This window comes from Enhydra lutris, unplaced genomic scaffold (genome assembly GCF_002288905.1).
Source record: "Enhydra lutris kenyoni isolate GAN:26980312 unplaced genomic scaffold, ASM228890v2 scaffoldscaffold1, whole genome shotgun sequence".
Classification (NCBI taxonomy): domain Eukaryota; kingdom Metazoa; phylum Chordata; class Mammalia; order Carnivora; family Mustelidae; genus Enhydra; species Enhydra lutris.
In genome coordinates, this window is record NW_019154085.1 from 62,091,448 (window position 1) to 62,115,745 (window position 24,298).

Genomic DNA, 24,298 nt, shown 5'->3' on the forward strand with positions numbered 1-24,298 from the left:
TTTGTTCACGATCTTTAAAAAAAAAAAAAAAGATTCAGAAAAGCAAGCAGCACTAAAAACTACAGAAACTTGGAAGATTGTAAGCTTTTTAATATGTTTTAAAATATCTACTTTCTCTGTTAGGGTATTTGCACATGATTAATACTCATTTTTCCCTTAAGTACAGATTATAGTGGTGTCCTACTTTTAAACTCATTTATTAGTAATGAAAATGTAGGAGTTTGATTTTCATTTTTCTTCCTCCATTCAAGTTTTTAAACTCTTTCCTGTCCATATATTGCACTGAATATATTCCAAGATGGAGTATGAACTGGTACATAGAGACAATTTTGAATTTTTTTGTGTTTACCTTAATGATGCTGATTTTATGATTTATTTGTTTATTCATTTATTTTATTTTTGAGAGAGAGAGAGAGAGAGCAAGTGACTGGGCGGGGGCAGGGGACAGAAGGAGAGGGAGAGAAAATCTTAAGCAGGTTCAACGCCCAGCACAGAGCTTGACTGAGCACTAGATCTCACCACTCCTCAGATCTTGACTTGAGCTGAAATCAAGTCATATTTTTAACCAACAGAGCCACCCAGGTACCCCGATGATGCTGATTTTATAAGATAGAAAATAATAAAAAAAGATGCTGCAGATAGGAAAGGATGTGCATCCAAATCTAGGGCAAGGGACATTAAATATGGCTTTCTGATATTTTATAAAATAGCCTGAAATTAGAATTAGTTGCAGAATCAACTAGCTACACACACACACATGCACGCGTGTGAAAGAGAAAGAGAGAGAGAAGAGAGTGTAAGTGTGTGTCTAAGTTTCTTGACATATTTAGAGATTTCTGGAAACTTGATACCCACAATGATTGAGAAAATGAAGTTATATACTGCTCTGATTTTAGACTACAGATGCTGAAACACAAAATGAAATATCAAATGCAATAAGCAGTGTGTAAGAGAAAGTCATGAACTAGGCAGAGTTTTTAAAGTAAATGCAAAGGTTGTTCAATAACAGAAAAATCTATTAATGCAATTCATCTCATCAACAGATTAACTGAGAAAAAATGCTTATGTGCTTTCAAAATATGTAGAAGAGCCTACAATCTAGTATTTACTTTGAAAAAACATGCTAAGCAAGCTATTAATAAAATAGAACTTCTTTAATCTGATAGGAATATCTCCAAAATCCATAGCAAATGATACATTTATAAGTGAAAATTTAATGTGCTATGGTGAGTGCTGTGAAGTGTGTAAACCTGGTGATTTACAGACCTGTACCCCTGGGGCTAATAATAATATGTTTATAAATAATAAAAAAATTTAATGAATAAAAAAATAAAGTAAAATAAAAAAGTGAAAATTTAGAAATATTACAATTAAAGGTGGAAATCAAATAAGGATGTTTACTATCACTGCTTCCAGACTATATTACAGGAATTCCTAGTTAATGCAATAAAATAAGAAGTGATAAGATACTTAATCATTGGAAATGGATAAATAATTTGAACACAACAGAATTGTGTACACAGAAAATTCAGGGGAATTTACTGACAAGCTACTGGAATTAATAAGAGTATTTAGCAAGGTTACTGGATATATGAAATATATATATTTGATACATGAAAATCAATATGGTTGAGGTACATAAATAATAACCAATTAAAATGTTTTTTAAATGGCAGTGGTAATAAAAACACTACATATTTTAAAAGATATGCATAATTGTAATGGCATGATATAATTGTATAGAAAGACACGTATAAATGAAAGGATATACCGTATCCATATTTATGAATAGGAGGACTCAATATCATGTAGATGTCCATTCTCCACCAAATTAATATTTAAATTCAAAGAATAAAATATGATATGCAAAGAGAAAATATATGTTTTTAAAAAACCCATAAAAGCAACATAAAAGTAAGGATTGATAAACCTGATAATGTTTGTATAGTAAAATAATCCATATACAAAGTTAAAATATAAAGATAAGCTAAAGACTTGGAAATGAAATTTGTCATGCATAGAAGATACTCCAATAAGCAATGAACAAGAGACAATTGACAGAAAAGGAAATGAGAATGGTCAATAATTATGCTATAAGTTGCTCACTTTCCTTTATAATCAGGGAAACTCAAATGAAATCCATAAAGACATTTCACAGTTAATTCAACAATAGCAAAGTTGATAAATTGCTGGGAAAGGACAACTTGCAATTATTATGGAGGGAACTATAAATTATAAAACACTTAGGAGAAGAGTTTGATAGTATCTAGTAAAGCTGAAGGTACTTGAAGCTTGCAAGCAAACAATTACGATTCTACATATATATTCTAGGCTAGGAAAGCACACGTGTGCACACAAAGATATGGATAAGCATGTTCACTAGTGCATTGTTTATATTAGCCAAACTTTGGAAACTACCTCAACTTTAAGCAAAGAATTGATAAATCAATCCATAAGTAAAACATGATATAATCATAAAATTGTGTCTTATGTGCAGTTAAAAAGTCACTCAGTGCTAACTGTATCAAAATGGAAATATATGGCATACAATACTAAAGGAAAAATGATGAGTTATAGAAGAGAATGTGCATTTTTTTGCCAGAGTGTTTATTTATGTATATTTCACAAACATACTAATTAATACTAGATATTGTTGTCAATACATAAATGCATAGTACTAGTATAAGAGCATAAACAGAAATGATTTAAACCAATTTAAGAATAATAATTACCTCTAGGGAAAGAGAAATGGATTGACTTTTAAATATGATAATCTATTACTGATAAATATTGAAGTAAATATAGAAAATTATTTCAAAAAGACGTAGCCCAATTTCCGCTTCCTGAACTTTATAGGATTATACAATATTTTCTACATAAAACCTTTCTGGATCTGAACCTAATTTTTAGCCTTAAATTTCCATAAATACTCTACGGATACTACATTCCTCCTGCTTTCCAATCTCTTGTTCAATTCATTCAATATTCAACAAGTATTTGTTGACCACTACCAATGTAGCAATCACTGTTATAAATCACTGAGGCTACTGCAGAAAAAAAGACAAAAGAAAGAAATCAACTATCTTGGAGTATATTCTGTATCATAATCTAGAATAGCACCGTATAATAGTGCTTTCTGTGATGATGGAAATATTCTATACCTTTGACATCCCATATGGTTACTATTAACCACATGTGGCTCTTGAGCCATGCCTTTGAAATGATGGCTAGTGTGACTGAGGAATTAATTTTCTTTTTTAAGATTTTATTTATTTATTTGAGAGAGAGAGAGAATGAGCAGTGGGGAGGGGCAAAGGAAGGGGAAGAGAAAAAGAGAGAGAGAAGGAAGCAGACTGCCTGCTGAGAAGGAAGCTGGATGTGGGGCTGGATTCAAGGCCTCTGAGATCATGACCTGAGCCGAAGGCAGATGCTTAACTGACTGAGCCACTCAGGCACCTCTAAGGAATTCATTTTTAATTTTATTTAATTTTATGTAATTTAAAGAGTCACATGTGACTAGTTACTACTATATTGGGCAATACAGAGCTAGAAGGAATCATATGGATAACTTTTGTTGAGAAACCTAATTCTTTTTTTTCTAAATTTTATTTATTTATTTGACAGAGAAAGAGTGAGCGAAAGAGAGAACATGAGTGGGAGGGGAGGGGAAGAGGGAGAGGGAGAGGAGAAACAGGTCCCCTACCAAGCAGGGGCTCAATACCAGGACCCCTGGATCATGACCTGGGCCAAAGGCAGCCACTTAACTGACTGAGCCTCCCAGTCACCTGGGAAACCTAATTATTTTCTAATTGTCTGAAAGAATTAAAGAAATTACCTAAACAGGTTTAATTTTTTCCTATTGCGTAGAGGTACGTGGGTGGTTCAGTTGGCTCAGGCCATGATCCTGGGATCCTGGGGCCAAGCCCCATTTGGTGGGCTCCCTGTTCAGTGGGGGGCCTGTTTCTCCCTCTCCCTCTGTCCCTCCCCCGCCACTGTTGTGCTCTCTCACTCTGTCAAATAAATTAATAAAAGCTTAAAAAACCTTTTTTCCTATAGTGTAGCTTATGCTATATATTTCAGTATTGTTTACCACTTGAATTTTCTGAAGGCAAGTAGAAGAATGGAGGAGTTGAGTATAACAATAAACAGAAAAAATACTTTGTTAACTTATAAAGAACCATGAATATCAGAGCGTCTTCAAAATTAAAAAAAAAAGCAAAACAACAATAACAACAACAAAAACGCCAACAAACTGGGAGAAACAAACTGAAATTGTTATTATGAATAGAGACCTGGCAGAAAAGACATAGTACATAATAGTCATAACTGAAATACTATAAAATATGAATCAAATAAATGAAATTTAATTTGTATTAAATAATCAGATTATAGGATGAGTGCTTTTTTAAAACTTAAAGTATAATTCACATTAAATTATCCATAAACAGGGAATGGCTTTCAAATGATCATTCAAATTCAAACATACTAATTAACATACAACTCTTCTGGAGTATTTATTTTGTACAAAGTGAGGCAAGTTTTCTTCTGAAAAAATCCCCAAATAAGAACTACTCTCCAATTCGTCTTTGTTTTAGATTCTTCTATTGCTACTGTTGAAGTTTATTTCCCTGAGGAACTGAAACCAACTGCATTCACTGGTGTGTGTCTGGAGTTTGCAATGGAAGCCAATAGTTCTGAAATTAGTCCACTGAGGTCAATAGCATCTCTTCAGCAAGTGTTAATGTTACCTGCTGATGAATGGACTAGCTTTTTACCTCTACGTGGTTTCTACCTGCTTCTTTTATTTACTGTGATTATTTGCTGACCACAGACAAACTGTGGTTAATATTGGTAAAGGACAACGAAAATAATAATGAACTTAATTTCCTCTGTGAAGGACAACCTTTCTCACAACTAAGAAAAACCAAATGGGAAACAAAAAGCTATAATGGAAAAAACAAAAACAAACATACAAAAAAACCAGGCTTTGAGGTCAGACAGACTTGGATTTAAATCTTGGCATTATTCTATACTAACAGAGTACGTTGGGGCAGCTTACTTAATGACACTGGTTTCAGTTTTCTCTGTTAAATAGAGACAATATTATTCATTCTATTTACATATCTGACATAAGGTTAAATGAGAAAATGAATGAGTGTATTATATAGTGGACAATCAATGTTGGAGGAGACTTCCTTCTACTCTTTATCCCTTTCCTTATGTTATCATTAAAGTAACAATACATGTCTTAGTCTAGCTGTAAGTACCTGCAAGTACACAAAATGCAAACTTCCTCATGGTATTTATATTCCTTTGGAGAATGAAGGGACCTTGAGGAAGATGAGCTGTTTTGCTTAAAATAAATGAATGATAAATCTTGAAAATAGACAGACATGCTACCAAATGGGCAATCATTTGGTTGATAATAATGAAAACGATGAAATGATTCATTTATTCTTTGGATATTCACAGTAAATATTCAGTATTCTGTCCAACAGACCAATTTTCTGCACAAGTGGGTCTGTTGAATTGGTGCAAACTCCAGCCTCATAAAGCCATTTTTGACAATCTCAGCGTACAGGGAGCTGCTCACCTCATTCCAGGGCTTATACCTTAGCTCAGCCCTCAGTCTCCCCAGAACTGTAGCTCTGTGTTGGTAAGATCTGCTAGGTGGTGTGGAGACTACCACCAAGGGAAGATAATTAAATGTTTCAGTAAAAGAGGGCACTCATTAAACCTGAAGATATTTGACATCTTGCCAGATTATTTAATCACCAGATAATATCTTAGACTAATAACTTAAAAGAAAAAAAGTTTAAAATTACATTTTTACGTAAAATTTTACATAAAATTTTACATTTTAAAGCTTCTATCTATACATACACGCAAGCAGGATCACATACACAAATCAAGGGTTCTTATTATTTTTTGTTATATCAATTTTAAATTATAGAAAAGGTTTTATTCTGTCAATATTGCTAAGATAAAAGTTCTTTTTGTATTTTACCACAGAGAAAATTATGAAAGAATATATTTTATCATTGGCATTGATAAAATATAAGTATAGTGACATTTAATTTCATTTCTTAAACACTTAGCACTACCTTCTTAGAGAGAGCCAGAGGCTACCAACCTCATCAGAAAACTCAAGAGTTTCACTTTCATCAATTACTTGGAAGTTCTGTATTTTGCTTTAATAAGGTGAAATAGCCAAACACATATAAAATCTTGAGGCATGCATGTGTGCGTGCATATGTGTATTTAATAGTCTTTGGAAGCAATAGGAAATATTTTCTCATGATTTTTGCCATATAGAAGACAAAGAAACTTTTGCTGAATGCATAAAGGACAGGCAGAAATAATCAATTCCCCATTTTGGGTGCTGAATAAAGAAATACCCAGCAAAAAAAGATAAAGTCTTAGGTTAGTCATTGTTTTTCATAGCTATTTCTTCATGAAGTTTTAAATCAAGTGCCAATACAGATGGTAGTTGTTTTTTCTTTTCTTTCCTAATCTCTCAATCCAGTAATAGCATAATAGCAGCTGTAAACTAAGAACTAGAGAAGGGGATTGCATAATCCAGTAATTGGATAAATTTTGAGACAGAATTTTCTAATTGTCCTCCACTGGGGTACATGTATAGTAGGTCTACTTCCATCATGTCATAGTTGCAAGCTCCACACACACACACAAATAAATAATAATAATAATAATAATAATAACTTCTCTAAGGAGAAGAACATATTTTCAAAAAAATGTCTGAATTTTTACTTAAATCCTCAGGCAAATTAATCCATCAAAAGTTAAACTTGGACATCTAAAGAACATGGTGGATGGGTCACATACATTTACTATCTTTACCTCCTCAGACCTTACTAAAATGATATTAAAGGAATTTAAAGTGGAGATACATCCATGGGGGAGGGGATAATGGAAAAGAGCCATCAGTGCAAAAGACCTTTGGGAACAGGAAAGCAGATGCTTAAATGGTAACTGCAGAGAATGGAAGAAGTAACCAGCACATAGAAGGAGCTCATGATGAAAAAGCTGAAACTCTCGTGTGTGCAATACTCACAGACAACAAAAAGCTATGTCAGATGCTGGGGAAAATGGAGAAAATAAAGAAAAATTAAAGACATGAGATCCAGGGATAAGGCATCAAACACAAAAAAGAGGTAAAAGGAAGCCTAGAATGACATTGGGGCAGGAAATGGAAATCAATCCATTCAGAAAGGAACAAGGAGGTGGAAGGCTCTGGGAGGGAGGTCTCCAGGAGAAATAATAACATCTGTAGATTACCTTACATGTTTGAGCATTTGGGGAAGGAATAACAAAAATGATCAAAATCAAAAGCTAAACTAGGAGAAAATATTTGCAAAAGACATATCTCATGAAATACTCTTATCTAAAATGTACAAGGAACACTTAAAACTCAACAATAAGAACACAAACAATCCACATAAAAATGGGCCACAGATCTTAACAGACACCTCACCAAAGAATATATACAGGAGGTAAATAAGTGTATGAAAAGATGCACCATATCATATGTCATCAAGGAAATGCAAATTAAAACAATAATGAGATACCACTATGTACTTATCAGAATGGCCAAAATCCAGAACACTAACAACACCAAATGCTGATCACGACGCGGAGTAAAAGAGACTCATTCATTACTGGAGTGAATGCAAAATCATGCAGCCACTTTAGAAGACAGTTTGGTGGCTTCTTAAAAAACTAACACCCTCTAACCATACAATCCAGCACTTGCGTTACTTGTTATTTACCAAATAATTTGAAAACTTCTGTTCAGGCAAAAACCTGCACACGATGTTTACAGCAGCTTTATTCACAGTGGCCCCATCTTGGAAGCAACCAAGATGTTCTTCAGTAGGTGAGTAGAGAGACTGTGGTACATCCAATCAAAGGAATATTATTTGGTGCTAAAAAAAAAAGTACTTTTAAGCCATGAAAAGACATGAAGAAATCTTAAATGCATATTGCTAATTGAAAGAAGCCACTCTGAAAAGGCTACACGCACACTGTATGATTCCAACTATATTTCATTCTGGAAAGGCAAAACCATGGGGACAGAAAATAGATCAGTAGTTGCTTAGGGTTGGAGGTTGGGAAAAGGGTGTGGATAGACAGAGCACAGAGGATTTTTAGGGCAGTGAAGAAAATAGTCTGCTTGATAATATAATGATGGATACATGACATTATACATTAGTATAAACCCACAGAATGTACAACACAAAAGTGAACTCTGTTATAAATTATAGACCTTGACGATTATATACTAATCTGGGTCCATCAATTGCAACCAATGTACCAGTTTGGGGGGGTTGATCTGGATAAGGGGGAGGCTATACATGTGTGTGGATAGTGAGTATATAGAAAATCTCTGTGCCTTCCTCTTAAATTTGCTGTGGACCTAAAACTGCTTCAAAAAAACTCAAAGTCAATAACAGACACATAGATCAATGGAACAGAATAGAGAGCCCAGAAAGAGACCCTCAACTCTATGGTCAACTAATCTTCGACAAAGCAGGAAAGAATATCCAATGGAAAAAAGACAGCCTCTTCAACAAATGGTGTTGGGAAAATTGGACAGCCACATGCAGAAAAATGAAATTGGATCATTTCCTTACACCACACACGAAAATAGACTCAAAATGGATGAAGGATCTCAATGTGAGAAAGGAATCCATCAAAATCCTTGAGGAGAACACAGGCAGCAACCTCTTCGACCTCAGCCGCAGCAACATCTTCCTAGGAACATCGCCAAAGGCAAGGGAAGCAAGGGCAAAAATGAACTATTGGGATTTCATCAAGATCAAAAGCTTTTGCACAGCAAAGGAAACAGTTAACAAAACCAAAAGACAACTGACAGAATGGGAGAAGATATTTGCAAATGACATATCAGATAAAGGGCTAGTGTCCAAAATCTATAAAGAACTTAACAAACTCAACACCCAAAGAACAAATAATCCAATCAAGAAATGGGCAGAGGACATGAACAGACATTTCTGCAAAGAAGACATCCAGATGGCGAACAGACACATGAAAAAGTGCTCCACATCACTCGGCATCAGGGAAATACAAATCAAAACCACAATGAGATATCACCTCACACCAGTCAGAATAGCTAAAATTAGCAAGTCAGGAAATGACAGATGCTGGCGAGGATGTGGAGAAAGGGGAACCCTCCTACACTGTTGGTGGGAATGCAAGCTGGTGCAACCACTCTGGAAAACAGCATGGAGGTTCCTCAAAATGTTGAAAATAGAACTACCCTATGACCCAGCAATTGCACTGCTGGGTATTTACCCTAAAGATACAAACGTAGTGATCCGAAGGGGCACGTGCACCCGAATGTTTATAGCAGTAATGTCTACAATAGCCAAACTATGGAAAGAACCTAGATGTCCATCAACAGACGAATGGATAAAGAAGATGTGGTATATATACACAATGGAATACTATGCAGCCATCAAAAGAAATGAAATCTTGCCATTTGCGACAACGTGGATGGAACTAGAGGGTATCATGCTTAGCGAAATAAGTCAATCGGAGAAAGACAACTATCATATGATATCCCTGATATGAGGGAGAGGAGATGCAACATGGGGGGTTAAGGGGGTAGGAGAAGAGTAAATGAAACAAGATGGGATTGGGAGGGAGACAAACCATAAGTGACTCTTAATCTCACAAAACAAACTGAGGGTTAATGGGGGAAGGGGGGTTGGGGGGGTGGGATTATGGACATTGGGGAGGGTATGTGCTATGGTGAGTGCTGTGAAGTGTGTAAACCTGGCGATTCACAGACCTGTACCCCTGGGGATGAAAAGATATTATATGTTTATAAAAAATAAAATTAAAAAAAAAAAAAACTCAAAGTCTTTGAAAAAAAAAAAAGAAAAGAAAAAGCTAAACTGGACATCCAGGTAAACATGGTTAAAAACAGAATCAAAGGGGCACCTGGGTGGCTCAGTTGGTTAAGTATCTGCCTTCAGCTCAGGTCATGATCCCAAGGTCTTGCTTCTCCCTCTCCCTCTGCTGCTCCCCCTGCTTGTGCTCTCTCCTCTCTCTCTCTGTCTCAAATACAAAGATAAAATCTTAAAAACAAAACAAAACACTACAATCAAAAGCAAGTACTCATTCTAGGAGAAAAAGATTGTTCCAAAAGAGAAATATAACTACTTTTGAATATGGTATTTATCTCCACATATTAGGGTAGGGTCAAAAGGAAAGATAAATTTTTTTTATCTTTTTTTTTTTGGTACACAAAAAGGAATTAGGATTAGTTGGCCACAGCTGTGGACATTCTGTCATTCTGTACTCATCTTTTCTTTGGATATATTTCTTTTTTTAAATGTTCCATATTATTTATTTATTTAGTTAGTTATTTTAGTTTTTTTTTTAATTTAAATTCAATTAATTAACATATAATGTATTACTTGCGTCCTGGGTACGGGTCTGCGATTCATCAGTCTTATAGAATACTCACTGCCCACTACAACACATACCATCCCCAATGTCCATCACTCAGTTACCCCATCCCCCCACCTACCTCCCCTCTAGCAATCAGTTTGTTTCCTAAGATTAAGAGTCTCTTATGGCTTGTCTCCCTCTCTGGTTTCGTCTTGTTTCATTTTAAAAAGTAAGATAATTTAGGAGAGAGAAATCTTCATCTACTATATAAGAAAAGCATGAGAATCCAGAAGTAACAGTTAACAAGCACATTATGCAGAAGTGAAGATGTAAATGTCAAAAGACACACTTGAAATAGAAAAGGATTTGGTATGAGGAGTCTCTATTTCATTAAAAGTCATTTATAATATTTGATTTTATAAAAATATGTGAATGTATTCTTTTGGGAAAAATTAAATCCAAATAAAGCACTACCAGGAAGAAGTAGGATCCTATAAAATGTCTTACAAAATTTCAAATAGATCACAGCCACATAACAGAGGTTTACTATAAGATTTAAATCATTTAAGGCGCAATGCTTCAAGTGTTTTAATGTATTTTACTATTAACAAAAATAGAGATTGGCTTATAGTGCTTTGCATCTTTGTATGGTAAATTACTTTCAAAAGAATGACTGCTTCCCTAACTCTAAAAAATCCAGTCAGATGCTTAGTTATATTCTTTTCAGAAACCTTTTGTGGGTGTGGAGGTAGATGGGAGTGGGGAGATTTAGGGGAGATAAATTTACTTTGCAAAATTATTTTAGTTTGGATTCTTGGATTCACATTTCATCCTATATTGAAAGGCAAACTCCACCTTATCTCCACAACAGCTGAGTAGTAATAAGGCAAAACAGCAGAAAGCAGGTCCCATCAAATATATCTCCAGTCTTCACATACTTATGAAAACAAGCTTCAAGGGGATTGCTTCTGATCCCCAGAACGTCAGACCTCTGATCAGGAGGATCAAACATCCACTTCTGTGTAGTACCTGAACAGACTCTTTGGGGCTACACGTAGGCACCTCCTGGATCATATAATCTCAGCAGAGCCTACATTTTTGCTGAGAGAGACTTACATAGTAACCTCTTCAACCATACACATCCAGGAGTTAAGTGGTCTGGCTGGTACACAAAGGCTCCCATTTCCTGTCACACCAGGAATTATACACAAGCTATTAATGACACATGTAGGTCTGTCCATTTCCCCAGCTGGGGCATCAGCTGACAGCTCTCTGCCACCTCTTTGTTCCCAGCTTGGTTTCTTCTGATTCTCTTCTATAAACAATCGTGGTTTATGTGAACATATAAAGCTGTTCAAGAAAGTTCTTCTTGGGAATCACTCGAAAGGTCAAAGCTGATTCTTTTTTTTAAAAAAACAAATTTTATGTAAAGCTAATCTTGAATTGAAATTTACATAAAACATTATGCTGATTTTTGGGGGGCAAAATGTAATTTTGTTTTTTTATATGAATCCTACAAAAAGTTTGCACAACTTGGCACCATAAACATGACAAATACTTCCTGTTTTCCATCTGGAACACCAATCACTTTTAATTCTTTTTCTTTTATCTACTTTTTCCTTTTTTCCCACTATTGGCTCCAATTCCACTGTGAACTATTTAAAAGTTGGTGTTAACTGTTTCTGTGAGTTGGGGTTAAAAGGCAGAGAATGGATGTGAGGGGGCACACTTCACTTTTTAATGGAATGAAAATTTGTTAGAATTATGAGTTGTTTTGGTTCTCTAGTATGTTTATCACAAAATGTTATTAAATTAAAATACAATGTGAATTTCAGATGTGAGTTCCAGATAATTATTTTTCAGTGGGTTCTCCTTGGGTTACACCATTCTTCACCTTACACATTGTTCCTGTACAATCTTCCAGACTCTCCCTAAACTCAACTTGCATTTCCAAAACACTGAATGACTTCTCCTTTGTTTTCTTCCCCATTCCAAGAGTTATTCAAAATTAAGATATTAAAACATTAAACATTTATCATCCCAGACCTGCTTCCTCTCCTAGTTAGCAACTAGGAGTTGTTAAAAGAAGCTAGGGTCCTTCCTCTATGTTTCTATAGCACCATGCTCTTAATTCTATTAAACAGTTTTTTGAGGTTACCTTTTATGTGTTTATCTGCCCTACCTCACCCCCAATGAGTTATAAGAGATCCACAGACAGGGACTGTGTTATATTGGTCTTCATAGCCCCAGATCCTAAAAAAGGTGACTGACCCAGTAAGCAAATGCTAATTGCCTAAACAGACTCTCCCATTTTCTCCCTTTGATGGTGAGTTTTGGACCATCTAACAGTCTGGTTGTTCAAGCTGGACACCTGGGCATCACCTTTCTCTTCTTCTTCTTCTTCTTCTTCTTCTTCATTTCTACCAGCCTTGTGCTTATACTGTTTTCTTTTGCTGGATGCTTGCTATAGATAGCTTCCTTCCAAGTCTTTGCACTTCTAGTCCATCCTCACCTCTGCTGTAAGATGAGTCCATTGATATAGAGACTTGCTCCAGTTGCTCTCCTGCTGAAGAAACAATGCCCCATCGGCTAAAGAACAAATTCAAATTTCCTAGCACTACACATGAAGTTTTCCTTCCTGTTGGTCTCTGCCAACCTGTCTACGATCATTTCTTTGCACAGTCTTGCCAAACTTTCAGCTCAGAATCACCAGTCCAGTTAGTTCTTAAACACACAAGCTACAGAGGTGGTGGTGATGGGAGAATGGAGAGGGGTCAGTGGATCAGGAAAGTACCATCTTCAGTAGTTTTTCAAATGAGGCAACATGGAGATATGACTGTCATTAAAACTGTGATAAAATATATATTTGAGGAGTAATGTAAGCAAAATAGTTTTTGAGAAAATTCTCAAGGGCAGCACTTTATTTTCATTTGATAGTTCCCCAAACAATGGCAGTATCCCTCCTCTCCAAGTCCCTCCCAGTGTTCGAACCTTGAACTGCTTCTGCCAATACACACATCACATGTCTGGGCCTCACACTTCTGCCAGCAATAGATTTCAACCTCTCTCCACTTTCCTTTTTGATCCAACTAACACTCATACATTTTTTCAAGCAGCAGATTACATATTCGCTTATGTTGAAATATTACCTGCCTGCCCAGGTTGGACTAAGGGCCCTTTCTCTGTTTCCAAGGCACTTTCCCGTAAGTCCATGAATTATTATATTGAAATTCTCTTCCAAATGTCTATCTTCCCCATCCATAAACTATAGGTATCTAAGGTCAGGGACTGTGTTTTCTTCATCTTCATAGCTTGAATACCTAGATAAGTGACTGGCATCAGCTAGATATTTCATAAATGCTTGTTGACTGAAACAAGAGATTATACTATTTTTGCTCTTTGGTTATGAATCTATAAATCACAGACCAGTCTGACTTCTTGCTGGAAATAACAGACAGGTGGCAAAACTCACTATGGCAGCCATTAATAAAAATAATTGATGATGAGTGGAATAAGTTTTAGCATGGAGTAGCCTAGACTAGTCCTCCAGCTCCACTAGCATAGTGACTGGACTAATCTTCTCTGAGAATATATCGTCTTGCAGTTGTTTTTTCCTATTTGCTTGTAGGCTTAAGCCAAACGATGGTTCTATTTGTTGCTTCATGTAGGCAATCTGTCTGGTTAAATGTACTACTAATTCTAACAGTGTTGCTGAAGCTTGGAGTCAAATGGTATTTTAGCAAATGAGTTAGCTGATTTTGCTAGCGTGGAAGTAGGGTTAGGAAAACTTTTTTTGACAGGGAATGATTTTGCATGAAATTTTTATCATCCTAGGATAATCTTTATTGTCTCATTACTTCAAAAGTATGGTTAGTTAATTTCCAGGTTGAATCAACCAAAAACAGAAGGCTCAAGGGCCCATTGGTTTATTCAAGGGATTATTTGACAATTTTTTTGCTGCAATTCTACTTCTGTGTTAGGCACTGTGCTGAATAATGGATATATGATGCAGAAAAAGCAAATGTGACCTTGTTCTCATGGAGCTTACAACTGTCTGAAAGACATAAAATATACAAGAATACACATAAAATATGAATAAAGATAATTTAACATATAGTATGATTATTTTATTCCATTGTGTAGATCCCTTCTCACTTCCTGTGGTGAAACCTCCAAATATAACCAACTAAAATATTCAGGTTCTGAACATACTTCTGTCCACCACCCTCTAAGATAAAAAACTCATCTCTAAAAAACAGAGCCTACTGGCCATGTACATTCAAATGCCTTTCACTGGTCTTCAAAATGTAACCATATTTTACTCTCTATATTTGATCTTATTGTTTCAAGAGGAAGAAGAAGCATCCCAATTCTTCTTTAAGGATTGCTCTTTATTATAAATTCCAACTTTTCAAGATCTCCTGGTGGACATGGGTTCCATCTTATGGCTTGACTTATAACAAGTAACAAGTTCAATATCTACCATGGTTAAAAAAAAAAAAGTATTTGTTGGAGACCTTACTGTCTCAAGCCACTATTTTGTCATGTTATTTTCATTCCTTGATGCTCTTAAAAAACAAAAGGAGATAGGTATTTGCCCAATTCACTTCCCTATCATTCACTTGCATCTTAATTCTCTCTAACCTGATGTCCACCCATATCATTTGATTGCTACTCCTAAAGGTTACCAACAACCTCCTGTCAGCTGAAGTGGACATCTATAGCTTGTACTATGCTGGTGGCTACTCCTTCTTCTCCTGGCATCATTGCCTTGACTTTGGGACCACCTTTTCCTCTACTCTCAGTCCATGTACTTTAGGGGGTGGGGGGCTGACCATATCCTTAGCATCAAGTGTAGGCATATAACATAAACCTGAGCAAGTCAGCATAGGCCATGATGTTAGGGTTTGGGATCACAATGGGTCCTCACTGGAGGTAATCAGAACTAATACTGGAAGTAAGGCTGGATGTAATATAAAAGAGAAAGCTCATTGTCTTTTTATGGACTTGGACTTGAATAGATGGATGAAGGCTGCTTGTCCCACTGTCATCTCATCACAATGAGGGGAGAACCTTCCAGAAACTGGTGACAAAACAGGAATCAAAGCCAAAAAGTGAAAAAAAAGAAACCATGTCCGATTTCATTGATTAAACTCTTAAACGCAACCAAATCTAATAACAGGAATATTCATGAATTTTAAAGTTATGAGAGATAATAGATTTTCTTTTTTAAGCAGTTAGGGTTCTATGGTTGCTGTCTTTTGTAACAAAAAGGGCAATAATTTAATCATAAAAAAATCAATGGGTAGTGTATGACAGAACTAATATTTCCTTTTTCAAATATGCACCATTCCCCTATCTTTACCAATTTTTTTTCTGATCCTTTTTTTAATCCCCTCTAGATCCTCTTTATGAGAGCATCAAACTGTAGAATTTCATGGCTAGAATGGATAAGGGGTAAAGAAACTAATATGCCTCAAGATCCTTGGAGATGGCACATTTTATGTGCATAAATGCCTGCTGAAAGTACGGACACACTTTTTGGAATTATATTTGGAATACCACATTAAGGATTAAAATGCTGTAAAAGAGATGTTAGATAAAGAGAAAACAATTGTAAATTTGGACTGCATGCTATCATTTCCATTCTGAATGTAAAGAATGGAATACTAATGAGGCACAGAATGAAGGTTTTCACAGTAATAATGCCCTCAATTGTAGTTTGAAAAAAAGAAAGAACTGTCATTGCATTTTGATACTAGCACACTTTCTAGAAAGCAATTAAATTGCCTTGCCACCTCAGTTTTTAAGAAAGCAAAAGGTTAGAAAATACGATAAAAATGAACATTATTTCCAAAGAGAACTGAAAGTCATTGGACTATAAGATATTTGAAATCATATCAAAAAGCAGAATTTATAGCCTTATGAGTTAGAGAAAAGGAAATTGAATTGTGTTTTATTTTTAAAACACAAACTACTAAAAAGATGTTTCCATAGTAACAAGGTCAACACCAGTAGCCATTACAGACCTTCCTCTTTTCTGATAGTGGGTTTAAAGATCTTTTCCAAATACTATTTAAAAAGCCCTGTGAAAAAGTACAGCTTTTCTGATCATTCTTCTGAACCAAAAATGAGGAAGAACACACATGCAGTATTGAATTTCTCATGTTTTATGGATTATAAGCATTCATGGCTGTCATATTTCAGAAAGAAGCCTGCCGGACTAGCTATTATGCCAACCCTTGAACGTGGGATTTGATTAGCCTGATTGTAAATCTGGACAAACAGAAGTTGTTTGCAGTAATATTCAAACAGAAATAAAAGGCAGCACACATTAAACACACACACACACACACACACACACACACACACACACACCTTTAACATCTAAATATTGAAAGAGTTAAGTAAATAATCCCTGTTATTAGAAAAATTTCAAAGGCTCAGATGAAGTCTGATATCACCGCTCAAAGAAGGTTAGAAGATACAGACCACATTTTGTTTACAACAGAAATAAACAGCTCTTTGGCCATAAAATCAATTCAATTAGTACCAACAGGACGTAGCCTCTCCTTCCTCTTTCCTTTGTATCAAGATACGCTAGGCTAAACGACAGTCATTTGTGCTCCCTCTCTTCCCCACTAAACGGTGAGCCACCGAGAGCAGAGATATTTTTTTCTTTGTATTCACAATAGTATCTCAAGCACATGTTGTATAAAAACAGTAAGTGGAGAATGAATCCTTAAAAATAATGGCACAACAGTGCCTAAAATAACACAAAATCTATGGTCTATTTTTAGAAATGATATGTCAGTTCAAAGGTGTACTCATGATTTTAATCTCTTGAAACCAAGAAGTTCTAGATGCGTGTTCACAAACTCACAGCTGCTCAATAATGAATTGGTTCCTAGACCAAGACCCTCAGAATCTCTGCAGGTGGGCCCTGGTATCAGTATTTTTTAAAGCTACTTAGGTAAATCTAATGTGACGTTAGAGTTGAAAAATCATTGTTTTAAACTGCCCCCTTGGGGCTCAGTTAATGATTAATTTATTTATCTCCAACTTTTATCTACTTGGGTTTTTTTCCTCAATATTGCCTCACAGTACTATATTTGCCAAGACCTATAAGACCTTTTATTATAACCTAATAATTTATTCTCTAGAATCACTTTTCATAATAAAAGTTCCAATTAAAAAAGTTCTGTTTTGGGGTGCCTGGGTGGCTTAGTCAGTCAAGAATCTGCCTTCAGTTCATCATGATCCTGGGGTTCTGGGATCCAGCCATGCACTGGGCTCTCTGCTCTGCGGGGAGCCTGCTTCTCCCTCTCCCTCTGCAGCTTCCCCTGCTTGTGCTCTCTTGCTCTCTGTCAAATGAATAAATAAAATCTAAAAAAAAAAAGTTCTGTCTTACACAATTAAAAACATTAACCAACAATTATTGTATTGTATTCTGTTCAATATACTTATTGGCTTTTTGTGGCATAAATTCAGCTTCAGAAAATCAGAGATGAATACAGTACCATTACAGGAGATACTAAATAAATGTCAATAGAATTTAACATAAGCTTTTGGGCTTTTATGCTTACCTTTCCTGGGCCTGGAATGCCTTTTACACTTTTATCTATCTGAAACAATTCAGATTCATCTTTCAAAACACCCATATCCTATTTTTTTTCCCTCCAGGAAGCCCTTCCTGATCCAGACAAACTCTTAAGCACTCTCTTCTTTGGCGCTGCTCCTGCTCCTAATGCTTCTATTTTGCACTTCTACTGCACTGCTGTTTCTTTTTTCTTCTTTTTTGTTTTTAAAATGTTCTCTACTTGATTATGAACAACTTGCAACAGGTGCTGACTTTTGTCTCTGCTCTTTTTCTCTCACCGTGCAGCAAAATAGCTAGACACAACGGGCATTCAGTATGCATTCACTAAATGAGAGAATAAATGGCCACAGCAAAGGGAACTGGGAGCATTTCAAAAATGCTATTGCAGAGGACTGAATTGTGTTCCCTCCAAAAATTTATATATTGAAGCCCCAGCCCCTTTATGCTGGTATCTGGAGATGTGGACTTCGGGGAGATAATTAGGTTTAGAAGAGGTCTTGAGGACAGGGCATTCTTGATGGGATTAGTGTCCTTCTAAGTAGAGATACCAGAGAGCTTGCTGTCTCTCTAGGCATCTGCCCCGAGAAGATACATCAGGAAGGCAGCTTTCTGCAACTAGGAAGATAACCTCTCACCAAAACCCGACCATGCTGGCAGCCTCCAGGACTATGAGAAAATAAATTTCTGTTGTTTAAGATCTCTATAGTATTTTGTTCTGGGAGCCTAAGCTAATACAACCATGAACTAGGATTCAGTTATTTAAAAACATTAATATAAACACGATAGATATTTATGCTTTTCTCTTTTATTTCAATCCTTTAAAAAATAGGTATTTTTTTCAAAGTAAAGATTATAGCAAATACAATTAGACTATATGTTTCATAATTCCTTCCAAATAAATTTGAGGCACAATTTTTGGAACTTTCCTGGTAGACTAAGAAACCAGACAGAAGCACATGAAGTTGCAAATGAGGTGATCTTGCATGACAGTTAATCAATAGGAAAAAGAAGTTACCTTGGGAACCACATTATCACGGGTAGTTATTCAACAGGTTTCCTTTTCTTTCCCCCCTCACAGGCAACATTCACAGGCTACCGCCATTAGTTCACAAATGACAAAAGCATTTTAACACAAAATAATCAAAGAATATAACCTCAGTAGAGAATAAAGGGTGGTTTGCCAAGTGATTACATGTCCTCTAATGGAGAAAACTTCCACTATATTCTTTATTCTTCTCATTTCAGCCTATATTGGTGAAACTCTGTTAAGAACAAATCCCTCTCTGGGATAGATATAAAAATTTCTGCCATTTACCATTTTCCCTCCCAAGTGCTCTACACTTCATTCCTATGTCTCACTATTCGAAATCTCTTCCTTATTCTAATTCTTAGGACCGGTCATTAACATACAAAGTAAACTCAGTTTAATTTCATCAGCCATAGAGGGGCCAAATGGAAAATGCCTGTCTGTGTAGATGTAATTATCTTCTCTCATTTTGTCAAATACTAAAGATAAATGGTGCTTCTGGTACCATAATTACTTTATACTTCAGCATTTACCATATGTCATATAAATATCTATGTGAAGGCTATAAAGTAAAGACTAACCAATATAGCAACAAAACTTACATATATGGACCCAATGAGACTACCCTTGCCATTACAATTCCAAGAATCAGCGTTGTTAAAACTGTAGAAAGAAAAGAGATCTGCAAAAGAAAATGTAAAGGCATTATCTGTTTGGAAGAGAGATTATTGTATTGAAAATATTAGATGTTTCTCTTTTTACTTGAGTAAACATATATACAGCTTTTGTTTAGACAATCCTGTAGTAGTTTTTTCTTATAGACCGTTGTTGATAATCTCAGGCATGTAACTTTTTATTGAAAATGGTATCATTTTTTCCCCCCAAATAGGGAGGCAAGTATCATATATGACTAATCTTGCAACATGGCTTTAAATGTTTTTAGTGGCCTACTGAATACGAAACAAAACTGGTGGTTTTAGTTTATAAAATTCAAATGAAAGTTGTTTCTTTCTTCCTCAGTCCTATTTTGGTGTTGACTTGTGCTTTTTTCCTATCTATACTTGCTTCTTCTGCTTTTGTCTTTACCTTACCCTCCCCCTATCAAGACACACACCCTCCCCCGACACACACCCACTCACACACACTTTTGGGGTGCCTCTCTTTTTTCCCTTCTGTTCTCTAGTTCTTTTAGTCTAGTTTTCCTATTTGATTTTGCCCTTTGGTCTGTGTTTCTAAAGTCTTTGCTTTTTCCTTTCTAGTCTGTCACTATTTCAACTGGTTAAAATATAAACTGGTCTGTGTGTATGTGTTCTGTGCACTTGTTATTATATCTGTGTTTCTGCCCTTAATTGTTTTTAATAAATGAGCACATTTTTGACTTCTTTCTCTAATAAGAAAAACATAATGTAAATTTGCTTTTATTTCATTTGGTTATCATTAACCTTGTTTCCTGGGTTGTTGGTTTTTAACTAGAAGGAATGTTCTGTAATGAGTCCTCTGATCTACAGAGGAAGGGATTTTAAGTAACATTTCCAAGGTCACACAGAATGCGGCAGAAGAATTCAAATGCAAGCACCCTGACTCCAGATCAGGGCTCCTAGCTGCTCTAGGTTTACTCACTGGGAGATTTACTTCAATATTCCAAGATGACACTTTTAAGGAACACTTAGGGAAAGATGTTTAGGTATTAGTAATATGATAGAATATTAGCTTTCTTTTCATGAATGCCTGGCCTTCTGCTCTCAGAAGATAACATTTATGCCTACAACATGGGAAATGGAAAATTGTTGAGCATTTCAGATAATTCACAAAAAAGCTGCTTTTGATGAACTCTTATTTATTTCTGGAAGTCTGTTAGGGAACAAAGGTAGAGTGGTCAGAATACTTTGGAGTATCTTCTCACTCTCAGCTTTACCTGGAAGGACCATGGGTAATAGGACCAATAACAAGATCCTTAAGGAAGGATCCATAACTGTGGATACACATGAAACATCACAGTGAAAAGTAAAATTCACTTAACTTTTCTTTTTTCTTTTTTTTTTTTTTTTCCACTTAACTTTTCAAATTAGAACATAAAAATATATAAAGAGCCCTTTTAAAAAACTCATCAGGGTGCTTGGCATAATGTAGATATAATGCCAATAATATTCTGCATAAAATACAAACACTCCTTTAGAGTAAGGAAATAAAAATATGGATAGATAAAGGCTAATGATACCTTATGGTAGTTAAAGAATTATTTTGTTGGTTTCATTAGAAATGCATCATCATTTTTCTTTAGCAATAAGATTCGTATACACTGACCAAATTCTCGTGAATTGAGCCATGACATATTGATACTTAAAATACACCGTAGTTTACAAAAAAATTTTGAGCCAGTGAAGTGATTCATCCTTACTTCTTATACTTAGTCTAACTTAAATTGTTTAAACCACTATCCATAAAAAATGATAGAACATTTTTTCAGTAAATTAGACTTGGTGTAAGTATAGTTCTTTTTATTTTCTAAATTGGAAGTATGGTGTCTGACATCAGAGTATATACCTTAGAAAGAAAGGTAAGAAAGAAACTAAGACAAATACTATAATTAAGAACTTGGCCACATAGACAGAAGTTTGACAAAATCAGTGCAGGGTAACAAAGTGCATTTCTGAGCCTTTTTAAGATGTAAGTTACCTTTCCAAGCTTCGATATATCTCGATACAAGGACAAAGGCAGAGCAAAGGCAGCCGTGGAAAGCACAATAATGAAGTGGCGACCAATAAGCAAGTTTTCAGGGTCAACTAAAACACAATAAATATTATAAAGTCTTTATAGGTATGAGTTAACACACCAGCCATACAAGGAAACAGCCAAATATTTAAGGGCAAAAAGGACTTAAATAACTAAATGTTATCTAAATGACAAAGATTTTGAGTAAATAAATCCCACAAAACCATGTAAAAATTGAAATAACTCACAAAAATGTAAATACAATATAACTTAAGGGTGAACCTATAGTTCAAATAATCTTACAATATTTTTCATTCAAATTATTTTGAGCTTCCTAATCAGTCTTCCTGCTTCTACCCTTCCGTTGTCCCCTTAGAATATACTTTTAACCTAGAAGGTACAGAGATTTAAAAACACGATGTCAGCCTTTGTCTAAAACCCTCTAATGGCAAATTCTTTTTCTAGGAAGTAAGCTACATGAAAAGAGGGCATGTTCTGAGCCTCTTTTTTTTTTTTTTTTTTAATTTAAATTCTGCATCCTAGAGAGATTGAAACAGTAGGGCTTAAAACTTCAAGACTGGAGCCTTAGATAAAAATATTCTATTTCTATACTTTTATTGAGAAAGAAGTGGTTTCCCTGAAGAGAAGTAGACAGAAGCAAAATAGGGAAGCCATCGGGAAGCCCTGCTGAAAGCAGTATCCACTGCAGAGTCTTGGCTGTCCCAATGAGTACATAATTGTGTATTGTTGGGGAGGCGGTTTGTACCTGTATGTGCACATGCACCTATCATAAAATACAAGCAAAAGTTGTAAACATAAAATAAGACAAACTTCCAAGGATTTATATATTTTTAAGGCTGTGCTAATCACAGTCTTAAGTACATATAGCTATATAGCTATTCCAAGGAAGATACCACTGCTTACATTTTTTAGCTCCTATTGAATTCCTTCAAAGAAGGAATATCATTATGTTTGGGAAATGTCCCCAGTGGTACCAAGTCTTTGTTCATTTATTTCTGCAAAGTCTAAAGTCTACAGAATAAGCAAGTGAATGTGGTTAAAAAAAAAAAAAAAAGAGGGGCGCTGGGGTGGCTCAGGTCATGATCCCAGGGTCTTGGGATCGAGCCCCGCATCGGGCTCTCTGCTCAGCAGGGAGCCTGCTTCCCTTCCTCTCTCTCTGCCTGCCTCTGCTTACTTATGATCTCTGTCTGTCAAATAAATAAATAAACAAATAAATCTATCTTAAAAAAAAAAGATAAAAAAGAAAGAAACTTATTACTGGGAAAATTAAGTGAGACTAATTTTCTCATATGGTTAATAACCTCACTTACAGGGACGTTTCCAGATACAATTTCAAAGTAGTGTAAATGTGACATGCTTATATATATAGTGTAATAAAATAATCATGAATATTTGCTTAACTCAGATATAACTAAACAATCATCATAAAGTTGTGAATCAAAACACTAAAACAGGAAGTTCAAGTTCCAGAAACCTTGAACTCAACTATTTACATATTTCTGGTGAGCATAATTTGAATTAAATTACTTGCCTATTTGTTTCTGTTTACCCTTTCAAATCATTTGCTTTACCAATATGTTTGGTAGAAAATATAGATTTCCTTCACTAAGAAAATTCTAAGTCCTAGAAAAGCACTGAAATAGAATGCTATGAATAGCAGAGAGGAGGCTAGTAACAAAGGATTTCTATTACCATAAAGGACATTTTTAAATAAGGATCTAATGGTGAGATCTATTATTTATCCTGATCTTCTAACAAATAATACACCTTAATAAGCATTTTAAATGAAGATAAAGTGATAACAAGATTTTTCTAAATTAATATATGCTCCTTTGAAAGACCAAGAAGACAAAGGAAATAAAAATCTCATGAATCCTGTAATTAAAAGATAATCACAGTTTACATGTGAATATATTTTTTCTTGTTTTTTCCTTAGTTGGTTATGAAAATAGAAAATTTACATAATTAGGTCAAATTTTATATATGACAGTATATTCTTTGCATTTTTCCTTAGCATTCTATCTACTCTCATGATCTCAGTTTATGAAAGCAAGATTTGTAGTTGGTGGCTAGAATGGAAGATGTTGCTAAGAGCTAACGGCGTTGGGACAGCCTACCACATGCCAAGCGCTGTGTGTATGACCTCTGTTGTTTCACACAATAATTCTATGAAGCAGGTGATACTCCATTATTCAGAGATGAAGAAACTAAAACTCAGAGAGGGCATTAACCTTCTTAAGGTCACACAGCAAGCAAGCAGTGGCTCTGTGACTGGATGCTCAAGTCTCCCTGATTTCCGTTTCCACTAAACTCTATGAAAGGAATAAGTACAATTTCTAGTTTTAGGTTTTGTTTTATTTTGGTTAGTTTGTCTCTAGAAGGAGTGATTCAGGACTAAGAGGAAAGGTGTTTTTACCATTTTCAACTATGATAACAGCTATAGAGTAGGTCACTATGAAATGAGGATTGTGTAGTGTGGTGAGAAGCTCTTCAAACAAAAA

The 24,298-nt window shown here is 35.3% G+C and overlaps 1 protein-coding gene across 2 annotated transcripts in view; it reads right to left on the reverse strand.

Annotated features, from left to right (window-relative positions):
- Positions 1 to 24,298, reverse strand: part of LOC111145150 (solute carrier family 38 member 11) — a 52,239-nt gene that overhangs the window by 17,123 nt on the left and 10,818 nt on the right. For both annotated transcript variants that reach the window (XM_022499851.1, XM_022499843.1), the window contains 2 exons: positions 21,741 to 21,847; positions 19,667 to 19,746 (listed from right to left, as the gene is read on the reverse strand). In XM_022499851.1, the coding sequence (XP_022355559.1) occupies positions 19,667 to 19,746; positions 21,741 to 21,847 (187 nt within the window). The remainder of the gene's footprint in view (positions 1 to 19,666; positions 19,747 to 21,740; positions 21,848 to 24,298) is intronic.